The 14175-nt window shown below is 26.9% G+C and overlaps 1 protein-coding gene across 1 annotated transcript in view; it reads right to left on the bottom strand.

The window, feature by feature from the left end:
* Window positions 1–250: 250 nt before the first annotated feature.
* The window catches only part of LOC135931147 (putative uncharacterized protein DDB_G0285119), a 38123-nt gene continuing 24198 nt past the window's right edge, over window positions 251–14175 (bottom strand). Inside the window, exons 2-6 of the mRNA XM_065468051.1 lie at window positions 9594–10877; window positions 9335–9418; window positions 2366–2427; window positions 1570–1736; window positions 251–761 (exon numbers count right to left, since the gene is read on the bottom strand). Of these exons, the coding sequence (XP_065324123.1) occupies window positions 570–761; window positions 1570–1736; window positions 2366–2427; window positions 9335–9418; window positions 9594–10567 (1479 nt within the window). The 5' untranslated portion in view covers window positions 10568–10877 and the 3' untranslated portion in view covers window positions 251–569. The remainder of the gene's footprint in view (window positions 762–1569; window positions 1737–2365; window positions 2428–9334; window positions 9419–9593; window positions 10878–14175) is intronic.

Here is a 14175-nt window from a genome sequence, read left to right as displayed (position 1 = left end):
ATATAAAAATAATATAATGTTAATATCTTTCACTGGATTATTTTCGGAGTAGCTCTAAGTGCCATTTGAATTATTATTATTTTTTTAAATATTTATTAAAAATCGACATAGTTTTGATAAAAACAAAAAACTACTCATTAACTAATTACAACTTTTTAAGGAAATTATTAAAATTTTGGTTAAAACCCAAATTTATTCAGAGGCAGGTTTTCTCTTAATTATTAAATTTAAGCTTTTTAAACGCTCATTATACGTCAAAAGTCTCCAATAATCCAGCTTGGAGAAACAAAATTGCACATTCATAAATTATATCATTCAGATTCCGATTTAATATAACAAGCGTATATTTATAATGTCTTCCCCGCTTTTAGCTTTTAAATTTCTTGTCCCCCTGAGAAATTGTTATAAGCTGGTTTAGACTGCATATAAAATCTAGAAAAATTATATCTAATTTGCGGGTATTTTAAATCTACACGTGGTTTGTTAATCTATTTGAATGACGTTTTTGATTGTTTTTTGATTTGCTTGGACTCTCATTACTGAGGTTATATAAATATTTACACCACTATTCATTTATTTTCTGGAGTACTGTTTTTGTATTGGTCGAGTAATTTTTTATAAAATACGGAATTTAAAAAGCGAGGATAGGAATCTCGGTGCATTAATGTGTATATTTGCAATTGAGCTTCTTCGAATGTATCTTTGGTGGGATCTACCATCTTTTGATTGATTATTTCTCTAACCCTAGAATCCAAGCTCACCTGTATTCAGTCATTATTTAAAGATAGTTATATATGATTACTGAATATTTTACGGTAATATTTATAATCAGGCTTAATTAAATTATCGGTTGTTGACTTGTCATATAATTATGTAGTAAATATTGATCTGATCTCCGATAATTAAAATATAATTTCTTTAGCAATTTTTCAAGAACTAAACAACAAAAATTTTTGTAATTATCACAACAAATGAGAATATTTTTAAAAAACGGGGTAAGTTCTAAATCGCTAAAACAAAATGGCTAAAAATTGGGAATTTCGCTATATCACCAAGAAAATTTAGTAATATTGAAAATAATATTAATAAACAGGGATGTAAACACTTGTATTAAAATTGAGTTTTTTAAAAAAATCACTAAATATAGAGGAAATATCATCATTGTTCCCACAATTGGGAACAACATTTGGAAATATTGATGACATTTCCCTCATTTTTTTTTTTAAAAAAAAACTCAATTTAAATACGAGTGCTTACTTCCCTGACATCTATTATACTTATTTCAAATTTACTTTAAATTTTCTAGGAGATATAGTGTTAAACGGCTAGATTTAATCCGATTTTTAAAATGGCTAACTCAATATTTTATCCACAAAAATATTATGCAAGCCTGAAGATTTCGCCCATAGATGGCGCAAAGGGTTAAACATCTATAGCGAAATCTAGATGCTTAGACAATTGCTTTAGCCGTTTATAATAATCGGCTCAAAACGAGCCGTTTAACAAAACTAAAGCGAGATTCCCAATTTTTTTTCTTTAATGATTTAGAAATGGAAACCAATTATTTACTTCTTTAGGCGATAAAATAGATATGTAATCTTCATAAATTAGGCGCGCTTTTTCTTCTATCGCTTCTTGGGATTTTTCTTTCTTCAATTCTTCGCAAGCTAAATAAAATAGCATGTTCTCTTCGCTGTATTCGTGCTTCAAAAAGTCGCGAAAGGTAGCCCGTCCATCTGAGAAATAAAAGTATATTTTTAATGTAAAATTTTAATTTTTTTAAAGAAATTGGCAAGCAAAATGTTGTATTTTATTTTTTAGAAATCTTATCAAGTAAACTTTACATATTTTATAGCTTGATACTTAGGTTTTCATATGAGATAATCAAGGGTTAAAGATTCGAATCATTATTTTTGTGAAAGAAAAATTTTGGGTTTAGGAAAAAATTTACTTCTTGGTTTAGCAATAAAATTACTTCATAATGGAATTTATTTATTTTTTCTATTAAGCTAGTAAGAACCCTTTCCTGGCTTATCAGAATGAACGGATGATTGACAATTATTCAAAATATAAACAAAACTATTCGCATCTTATTATTTTATTTTTTTTCAACATTTTTTGCAAAGGAAAAAGGGTAACGATCATTAGCATAAAATTTACGAAAATAAGAGTCGTAAACAGACACTTCGCAACGCCTAAGAGGGTGGCCAAAAAGTATAGGGGGTCTCAAGAGAGGCCTTAAATTATGGGAAATTTTTTAGACTAAACCACAATACATACATTAAAAGCGATTACGAATAGTTAAAATAGGATTAATTTAACAATATTACTAATTAGTATATTTAAATAAATATTAACAATAAACTTGGCGTTTTCATCACCCTTTCGAAGGAGGTTCCCCATGTTCGAACTTCGTCATAAGTTATCCTTTTTTTCGATATCGTAATAGATAGGATGGATTAGATTTTATTTAAAAAATTTTTATTGAACAATTTATAAGCTTCGGGAAGGAAACAATGATATATAAACATAAATTTATTTCATTAATGACAAGTAAAAAATATATAATATTAATTGTAGAAACCACGAGATACATTTTTCGATTATAATATATCAATAAAAAAAAGAAACGAGGCTGTCGTATATAATCCAATAATCTAACTGCTTCATATGAAATATTTGGTTCAAACGATTCTGATATTTCTCTAAAAGTCACTTAGAACAGGCTATTTAAAATTTAATATAACCTATTTGCAAATCATCAAAACCTTTAATATTTCTTTAAAAAATTTATAAATAATTTGTATTTTTTTTGGTTAACTCTCCAGCTATCTATGCGCTTGTTTATGTTAATGATACAACTAAAAAATGTATATAGATAATAATATATTGATGCATTTGGCGAACTATTTTAATGTTCGATACAGATACATCAAATAAGTATTATCTATCATAATATAATAGTTCGACACAAATGCCACGATATTTTAACTACTCTGTTAATTTATATTATATAATATCAGCCATTGCAAAATATTTTCAGATTTGAATTCGGAAATGAAGAAGAGAAAAAAAAACTAAAATAGAATATTATTCTAAAATTTAAGATCGAGTCAAAGATCAAATATTTGACAAGGTCAGAAATATTAAAATATCATTCTTGTTCCACTAAAAGTTATAAATTAGTAAATAACTCCAGATTTTAATTTAAATTCAACACCCACCCAATTAACTTTAAAAATTTTCTTCCTAGACAGATATTGCAATCAATTATTTATTATTTGCTAAAAATTAGTTATCCTTATCAAATGTTTTTAATAAAATTAGGATAAATAATATCATGATCAAAGAGAGAGAGAAAAGAAAAAAAAATTCATGTCAGTATGTGTCATCCCAATGGTTGAAAAAAATTTCTTAAATTGATAAATGTATTTTATTTTTTTAAAAAAAGTCGAATATTCTATTATTAAAAACTCTATCTAATTCTAATAAAAAATTTTTATATTAGATAAAATAAATTCTTTTATTTTATATATATATACCCAATAAAATCTGTCTGATTTGGGCAGCTTTGGAACCCAAATTTTTGCCAAACTTAGGCAATTGCTCAATATATAACAAGACTAATGATGTTAGTTAATTGAAATTTGATTGAGACTCAAAGTTTTGGTCAAATTGAAGTTGCCCCAATTATCAAGAGCCCAAAATTAAACAAGTTTTACTGTTACATATGATTAAAAATTAGTATTCATTGGTCAGCCATTATTGAACTCGACAATTTATGTCTGACCTTCGATTGACGCAATATAGGCCTTACCATCACTCTAGACTATATATATATTCCAGTAAGCCCTTTAAAAGTTTCTGATTTAATCAAGAGAAAAGGATAGTGATAACAATAAAGATATTTTATATATTTAGGCATTGACGTTGTTCGAAGGTTTCGAGGCCCCCCATCGATGACTAAAATATAAAATTAATCCATTACAAAATGGATATCGACTATGTATGTTGACTGAGTGTCTTAGCAAATATTCGCGCCCTTTTTTTCATCCGCATAAATAAATTTAAAAAAAGCGTGTATTCGCTTTGCCTATTTTTTTAAAAATTGTCCGCGAAAGACGTAGCCTATGAATTTTGTTAATAAGCGGGGCAAAGTTATAAAAAGAAGAAAAATTCAAACATTATAAATGATTAACTTTTTAAAACAATACTTTTGTTAGAACCGGGTTCAATTCCTATAAATTAAAAGGTCGGTTTCTGATTCCAGTTTTGGGGGGTTTTTTCCGGATGCAAAAGTTCTATTTACTGGTTTTTGATTCCGATTTCAAAACTCTGTTTTATACCAATCAGTGACAGTTTAATTTGGTTTAAAAAAAAGGAAAAACTAAAATATCCTGTAAAAGACAAAATAAAAAAACTATTTGTATATTTAACTATTTTCTGAATTTAAAATAATGATAAAGAAAAAATCGATAATCTTGCCCTATCATGGTATAATATTGCGAATTTTCAAAAATTTATTTTAATTTTATTTTTTTTTTAGAGGAGATACAAAAAAAACATATTAAAAAATATTACCATTTTACTCTGGAATCATAAAATAAAATTTTTGGAATAAAGATAAATTTGATCCTATTTTAATATTATTTTATTTTCTTTAAGAAAGAGATATTATTTAGTGTAAGAAATTTAATCTAAATACAAATATTATTATCATATTCTCTTCTTTACTTGGAGAAATTATAACCTTTTAAATTTATATATAATTTTATTCATTTTATCAGAGTAAGGAGGGGGGGGGGGAGAATAAATCTATCAAAAATATTATAAGAAAATAAAGATTTACTATGTGACCATGACTAGTTTTCTCAAAAAAAAACTATAGATGGTACGTGATAACCTATTTTTCCAAATCCAACATGATTCGAGAAAATATTAAAAAATATAATTGTTCTACCAATCAGATTATTTTTCGGAGACCCAAGTTGTTCCGGGTCCTAATGAATATAAAATGAAAATTCGGCTAGACCGAACCTCATAAAATTTGCCTGAGTTCACCCGGTGCAAATTCGCTTGGACTATCAGATTCGGATTCAACTCAGATAGGATGGTTATAAACAGGGCTCTAAATAAGCTGCGAATGGGATAATATTAGGAATTAATTTCTTCTTTTTTTTTGTATTCAAAATTTAGAATTGTATTTGTAAATAGCAAAATGAATCTGTAATATTAATTTATAAAAAATTTTTTAAATTCATTGTCTCTCTATAATTAATGTTTCGTTCTCCGTGAAAAAGTCTTGTTCGGATTCATATTCAATATTATCATTTTTTTTTGATATTTTTAATCAATTTTCCTATTGCCAGGGTTTTCAATCGATATCTGTTTCTCTTATAAATATTAACCCAAATCGACCAATTTCTTTTTGAAGTAGAAGTATGTTTTTAAAGGGCAAGGTGGGCAAAGCCCATTACACCAACTTGAGCCAAAATCATCATATTGTTTCTTATGGAAGTTACTTTTTTCCATATATTTTTGTTATTATATATGTCACTTTTACTTTTGATTTTTATGGTATCACTTGAAATATTTTGATCATACCACCTTATAAAATGGCTAATTCCTGTATTATATTATTTGATTCATTAAGTTTACTATTAGTAAGATGATCATTCCCTTGATATTAGGGATCCAATAAATATGTTGATCACATGTATTTATATCGTTTTTCTTTTTTCAAATATATTATAAATTTTATTTCCTTCAAATTTATTTGAGTATTTGGCCGTATTTCACCAGGTCAAATGCTCCTTCGGTCAATTTACCCGTCGATTGACTAAATTTGACAGGTAAATTGACAGATTTGCCAACCTTTTAAAATATATGCGTTTTTTATTTTATTGCATATTAATAATAAAATCAGAGCTAAATATCATCCAAATCCAGAGAGAGGATCAGAATAAATTTGCCTTACTAAGTAATTATTGTATCACTTAAGGGAAATTTAGCATTCAAAATTTTTATTATGATAAAAGTTCAAATATGTTCATTAGTCTATCTAAGATTTAGTGCATCAAGTCGATTTATTAGCCAATGTATCTTCTTTAGGTATTAGATTAATCAACGTTACCAATACTTATTTAGCTGCTCTATCCAATAAAATTTATATAATACAACACTACAATTTCTTTCAGTATATCGGTAGAACGCGAATTCAGTGTAGCATAACCAAAAATGTTTTTACTAATAGGAGGAATGTATTCTTGATAGGATCATCAGTATCGAATACAATTGAAAATATTAATTTGTATCGATATAGATGAATCCTTTTATAAATTATTGGAGCTACATAAATTCAATTCGCTTACAAATGTAACAATACATTTTTAGCTTTATTGCAAAATAACTTCATTTTTGGGATTGGAAATCTGGTTAAAGTCAAAATCTACATCCAGGTACTATTACACTTATTTCTTTTACTTTTTTATAGTGTTAATAATATGGCATAGTGTTTTTGAAAAAAAAAGGAAATATATAATTGCTCTTTTGTAAAAATAAATGAAATTATTAAGTGACATTCTATTTGATTTCACTTACCAAAAAAAAAGTTTTTTTTTAAAGAAAAAAATTGATCACATAATATTTAATTTAATTATATAATTAAAATGGTGTCACTTTTTTTTTTAAAATTGCCAATTTAAAATTTTGTTTATTTTATATTCAACTTATCAAAAAGATATCAAAGATTTTTCGGAAAAAAAAATATATAATCTCTCTACTAGCTTTTATAAAGAGGAATGAGTTATTATTTTTGTGCCATGTTATAGGCACCTAACAAACTAAAATTATAGATATATTTTTTTTAGAAATGTATTAGTAGATTTATAAAAGGCAAAAAGGCATGGTCATAAATAATTTATATGCTTATGTATGAGACTTGTGTATATATATATATATTTATACTATATACTTTATTATTCTTCGAGATTGAGGTTAATAATTAAAAAAATATAATTTGCTTCATATTATATGTAATAAATATAAATAAAAATCAATTTTCTTTGGTAATTTTTAAAAAAAAATAAATTGTAAATGAGTTCTCTTGAAGACCAATCAACGGTATTTATATTTATTATTAAGTAAAAGGCAATACTCAAATTGTACATTTCTGGAAAGATTAGATTATTTAATTTAAAAAAACGCGGTAAAATAAGTGATTTAAAGTGTTCTAAATAATTTAATAATTATTTTTAAGTATACTGGCATTACACGAATTGACAGATTATGTGATAGCGGCTATGTGTTATTTTTGCAACTTTAAATCATTTTTTGAGCGCTTTGTTTTAAATTTTAAAATTCTGATTTTACCGGAAATGTATATGTTTTGAATACCTACCCTATAAATTTCAGGGAATTTTGCCATGAACTTTTGAGCTTAATATTATTTATGTAAGTTTCTCCATATATTTTTTATATAAATTATAAATGATTCATTGACGGCAATATTGTCTACTATTCGCCGGTAAAATCAGATTTTTAAATTTAAAAAACGTGCTCAAAATATGATGCAAAGTCGAAAAAATAACACATTGCCGCTAATTAGATATATAATATATGTGAAATGGAAAAAAATATATACAGAAATCAAGGTGAATGAAAGTTTTTTTTTGGTCTAGGTTCGCTAAACTGACATTCAAGATAAATCTCAATGTGTTCGAAGCGATTAATTTTTTAAAATAACATAGATAAATCTATCCTAACCCTAAATACCCCAAGTTTTTATTGCCAAAATAACTGACTTCACTAATCACAAAAATGACACAAATTTATCTAAATTCGAACAAAAAAAAAATCAAAATAGCGATATATAATATATCCACCCCTTTTTCTGCTTTGAGAGATATTCAGCATATAGGTTTGTAACTCATGTAAAAATAACAAGAAATATTATAATCATTTTGTAGGGAGATACACTAAAATCGATAATAAGATTGACAACTTAATTATTTATTTTTTTTACCCTTACCTTTTCTCTGAATGATTTAGAGATAATTTATTCAAGAAACTCAAAATTACATTAAATTAATATTTGTTGTCTAAATGATTTATATAATTAATTATGCCAACTCGCGGAAACAAATTTATATAAAGTTTTTTTAAAATAAATGAATTAATAAAATATATTATTTAAATAATAATAATTTTTTTAAAAAAGAGAAGAGATTAATTTAATAAAATAAAAATAAGTAGAAAGGAAGGGGGGGGGGGTGCTTTTTTCATATAAAATAATTTTTAAAAAAAAGAATTTGAAAAATAATTACAAATAATTTTGAGCAAAATTCTCTCTTTAAAAAAGAAAAACGAGAAATATTTTATTCAAATTTAGGAGTATCGCCGCTGATAGTGATATCCTTTAAATAATTTACCGTGATAATAATAAATTTTTGATCAAAATAATTTGTAATTTTTAAACCCTCTTTTAAAAAAGCAAATTGTTTCGATTCCCTTTTAGTAGCCTCTGGATCGATGCAAAGTTATCGGCGCATCTCTTAAATATTATAATTCAGAGACCTGCAGATATACCATTTGCGTGGCCTGGCCCGAATTTTTTCTTTAAAAAAAAAAATTTTCGACCCGGTCCAGCCCGGGTTTTATATTTTAATACCCGGCACGCCGGATTATTTTAAAATGTTTTTTATTTATTTTTAATTTTTATAGATAATAATGGCGATTTAAAATGGCTTAAAAATATACTGGCCCGGGTATTTAAAAAAAATTTTTTTTTAAGCCCGGCCTGGATATATTTTAAAAAAAATTGAAATCTGCAAAACTGACACTACAACAAAATGAATTTTTTTTGCTCCAAATGCAATAATATAAAATAAATCTCTTCGAAATTATTAAGGGAGGGGAAGGATAAAGAAAAAAATTTGCTCCAAAAAATGATAAATTCGATTAAAAATATATAACATTATTAATTTCCAATCTTCTTCCAAGTCTCACTAATTTTTTTTTCCGGATACTTAATTTTTACTTATTTTTTGTTAGATTGGGGACCAAAATAGTTGCAAAATTAAACAAAAAAATTGGCAATGAGGGTTTTCCGTTTCTCGCAGATTAATGAAGTTCGCTTCGCTAGTTTTAATTATAATGAAGATAATTTTTATAAAACTTTTTTAAAATAAAAATGAAATTAAATTAAAACGAGAAATTAGATGTTCTGATAAGTAATTAAAGTTAAAAAAATCTTATTAAAATATATAAAAATAAATATCTGTGAAGTTTAAAATGAATTATTCTGTTATAATTATGAAATTATGTAAATATTTACGGCTCTGCTTCGGTTAAAACGATGGATTCGTGCTTTGATTCACGCTTTTTGATGCTACTTTTTCGTTCGTTTTGGGTCGGGAGCCTAAATATATTAAAAGATGGTTATCTATTCTTATTTTCTATTCTCCTTTTCTTCCTCCCTTCCTTTTCCTTATTTATTTTCCTCCCGCATTTTCCGTTTTTTCTCGACTCGTTTATGAAATTATTTTTATAATAATTGTTGTCAAATATTATACATAACAGAACAAATTTATTACCATGAACATTTACAACACCCGCACCAACAAAAACAACATTTTTTATCGGCTCTCTCGGTCTTCCTGTTGTCCCCCGAAGTGGGACTATTGTGGTGTGATGGCCTAGATCGGTTATTATTTGGTAGGCTATGCGAATCGGTATTCGATTTAACTTTAACGACAGCGTTATTTTGAATGCGGGAAGTGGTCATTATTTTCTTTTTGTCACTCACGATAGATGCTATTGAGTTACGTTTATCGATCGGGTTGTTATCTGGCTTCTTCTGACCTTCGTCGGTGTCAGCCCCGCTACTGTTGCTATTGTTGTTGTTTTTGTTGGAGTAAACGAGATTGGGTTTGATCAAAATCTTTTCTGTTCTTTTTTCGGGTGTAATATTCGAGGCGATCATTAATATCGAAGGTGGGACGAAAATCTGACGGCAGAGATTTGAATAGTCACCTTGACAGATATGAAGTGATGACTTTTGTGAATTAACTGTGCTTGATGACCTATCAGATCGGTCGGAATAAGAATTAAATAACCCATTTTCTAAGTTAGCAGGTGATTCAGAGGGGACTAGAGAATCTTGATGAATTTGGCCAGCTGAATGACTTAGTTTAAAGGCGGAATCGGATATGCCGGTGGCAGTGTTGGAATGGTTCTGAGAATGGGCGGATAAATTGGGTTGCGATTTAACGTTGATAGCGACTACTTTTTCGATTAAACAATTACCATTGCCGGTAAATAGATCTTGGTGGGAATGCGAGGAAGTTCTCCTTTGTTTACGATTGACGGAGGTATTAAATTGTTTAAGGTTCGGATGATTTTCTATGATCTTCGGTGAGTGAGGTCTACTTTGCTTATCCCTTTCAGGTGGCTGCTGTAAAATTATGATTTGGTGTTTATCGTCCACCCTGGAATTACTAGATAAATACTGAGAATTATTAGGAATTGAAGTTATTCTTTGCTGTCGCAAAGAATGATCTGAACTCATGTCCGCATATTTACGTGATGAGATTTTAGAGGAAATTTGTAAGGTATATCGATTTATTCTACAGGACGCAGTTCATAATTCATCAAATTATGGTTTATAAACATAATTAATTGACATTTATTTCACATTTGGACAGCGAGATATACATTAGAGAAAAAGGTAACGGAAGGTTAATTACTATTTATAAATGCCTTTTTTAGATTTGCAATAATATATATTTTCTAAATACAGTCATAACATAATAAGGTGGACTTCAAAAACAATACATTATCCATCTGTTATTCGTCCGAGGCAGTTTATTTGCATCCTGCTATGTAATATTTATTTTTTAAGATTTTGAAAAATAAAATAAGTTTAATATAAATGAAAAGGTTTATAACTGTATAATACTCATATTAATATCTCAATTTTAATAAAATCTACCATAAAGTATATTTTCTAAAGTCACATGATATATTGTTGTTCAAAAACCACAATATACGGGGGTTATTTTTTTTAAAAAAAAGGCTAAATCTTAATAATATTACCTAAGAATCGAGATTTACAGCATAGATGGCAGAATGGGACTTACCTGTGTTTGAAACGCTCACTTTATATGCACTATTAAGTGATATTTTTTGGCTAAATTTGACATACTAGCCAGTACCACAGCTAATTTTTTATTTATCAAATTTAACAAAACAATATCCCATTTAACACTGCGTCTATCAATGGTTGACCATATTTTAGAATAATTCACTTCATTTTGTTTTTTACAGATGCCCATATATTTAAGCAGAGGTCTCTAGATTTCCTCTTTAAGATAGTGCCGTTGAAATTCTCAAATCGTCGCCTGAGAATGGTTATTTTATATCCACTCTTTGCCAAAAATGACTTTATATAAATCAATTTTTTATTTACATTAAAAAATCCAAAATATTTATAAAATAACTCAAATTTAATCCGTTACAAAGGTTAACTATCCAATTGAAAACAATAAAAGCATTTTATTTTTTTAAAGTGCTCTCCTCTAAAATTACAAAAAAAGGGAAATAGAATATTCCAATTCTTAGGCAACGAAATAACGAAAACATAACTGATTCAATTACAAAATAGATACTGACTATTAAGTTGCCCAAATCTCATTTTAAAATGAGATCTTAAATTTAGAATTCTAAAATCAGGCAAATATTTTACCATATGCTGAATAAGGCCCGAATTTTCGGGTAATCGTTTTTTTAATTGATCAAAATCTATTGCTTTAAAAAGTGCGTAAAATTTCTTTATATCTTGCCTCATTTTATCTCAGAAATTAATAAATACAAGATTAAATTGAGATAATGAATTCTCTTCAAATAAGATACTTTTCACGATGAGGAGAAAAATCGCCACTGAAATAAAATAAGGATAGAAGGGGGTAGGAGAAAATAGGAGTGGAACGGGGTAGTAGGTCGGAGAGGTATAGTTTTATTAATTTATTTCTCTTTTTTACTGGATTTTTTTAGATTAGTGGAGTAGAGGGGTAAAAAAATATTGGGGGGGGGGCTAAAAATATTTAGATTTAACTATGGGGGGGAAAGGCATTTGAGTGCTTAACCCCCAAAAGATTTTTAAGCCTCGACCCCCAACGAAATATAATATATTTGGCGTTTTTGGCCATTCTCATCATTTAAAAGTGAATTGTAATTAAAAGAAAATATACATAAATTAGAATTTATCATTCAAAATAATACGAATAGTAAATTATTCATTTGATTCGAACAATATGAATAAACAATTATTCGAATCAAATTATTTGAAATAATCATTATTGTTTTTTAAAAATTTCCATTTCATTTTCTAGTGATAACCTGTCATTCTGACAAGTGATTAACAATGTATATCAACTGCTTATGAAAGGCTTTTCTCACTTACAACTAATTTGCATAAAAAACATATCTTAAGAGGAAACAATATAAATCCTTAGCTAGGAATTCCTAATGGGATGGGGGGAGGGGTAACTGTTTATCTGGGTGGGCCAATATTTTTTGAAACAAAACAAATAGGCACTGAAACACTTTTGCTATTTTTATTGAAAAATTTGTAAAAATAAATATAAATATACAAAATAATACTTATGATATAATACGACGATTTTGATTCTTAAATTTCAACAAAAATGAATTAAAGATAAATTTTGGGTTATTTTTTTTTCATATGCCACTAATTCTAAATGTTGTTTTCGTCCTATCTTTCATTGACTTTTGTTTTTCCGTTTTAAATTATATTTTCGCATGACTAAACTTATAATAAAAACAATTTATTAGAATCGAATACAATTAGTAAATTTAAATATTCTCATTTTTACGTTTAAAAATTGAGTACGAATAGTATACTGTTGGAATCATATTCCTTTTTTTAAATAGGGCCTTGTTAAACGGCCCGATTAAGATTTTAGTTAGCCAAAATAATATATAAGTAAGCCTCGAGATTTGGCAAATAGGGGTTCCAAATCTTTCTGCCATTTATGAGCAAATATCTTAGCTAAAATTTTAATAGGGCCGTTTTTAGAAATCGACCCAAATCCAACATATTAAATTAAATCTTGCTCAAATAATATATAAAGTATGATTAAATTTTAAGTAATTTAGTTATATTATTTACATTTTGCGATGATATTTATTACCTAATTCATATCTTAATCTGTTTATACACCATAAAAATTACAAAAAAATGATCAAATTAAAAATACACAATTTTTGATCGATTCTGAAAATGTTTTTTTAATATAAAAAATATGAATTGTAGAAGTATTTTAAAATCCTTCGATTATGTAATAGGCTGAAGCTGAATGAATATAATTCCAACAGATTTAAATTCATATCCATCAGACCCTATGAAAAAATGAAAATAGTTTATTATAATAAATCTAAAATTCCCATTGTTATATATATCTCTTTATTAAATTTGTCATATTACTATCCAAAAATTTATCGATTTAAATATGAAGTGCAAATTTTGAGATAATTATTCGTTTTTTGAGATAATTGGGAGTTATTTTTATTTTTGATGTTGAGATAATGAAGTAATAATATCCTAAAACCAAACAGAACCTAAATTTAAAGTTGTTTTTTTCAAAAATTTTATTTAAATCATCTTAGAAAAATATTATAAAATAACTAGATGATAAAATATCCACTTGATAATTATAGAAATACCTTATTTTCTAATATTTGTAAATATAGTTGATCAGATAGAGTTAAATAATCTTATAAATCTTAGTTATGGTCCTAAAATGAAAATTGTATTCGAATTCTTAACTCAAACTCTCCCTGCGCCACCTTAAAATTTTATCGGTGGACTTTAGGCCAGCCCTTATCCGAACTTTTCCCAGGTTAAAATTATCAAAAAAAATTAATGTAGTTAGTTTTATATAAAATATCTAAAGAATATATAAACCAAAGCTAATACTTGTATTTATATTGAAAATATATTGTCAAAAGGTATAAATATACAAAATCATTTTAGGTAGGAGAAATGATCACAGAAGGCTGGTGAGGGGTGGGGGGAGGGTAGACTAAGTATTTAAAAAAAAATGATCCCTTCAATTTTTTTTCTCTTAACTCTATAGAAAATCGTGGATTATAAAA

The sequence above is a fragment of the Gordionus sp. m RMFG-2023 genome, chromosome 1 (assembly GCF_954871325.1).
Source record: "Gordionus sp. m RMFG-2023 chromosome 1, tfGorSpeb1-WG-v2, whole genome shotgun sequence".
NCBI lineage: Eukaryota > Metazoa > Nematomorpha > Gordioida > Chordodea > Parachordodidae > Gordionus > Gordionus sp. m RMFG-2023.
This window is presented reverse-complemented; position numbering and strand designations above follow the sequence as displayed.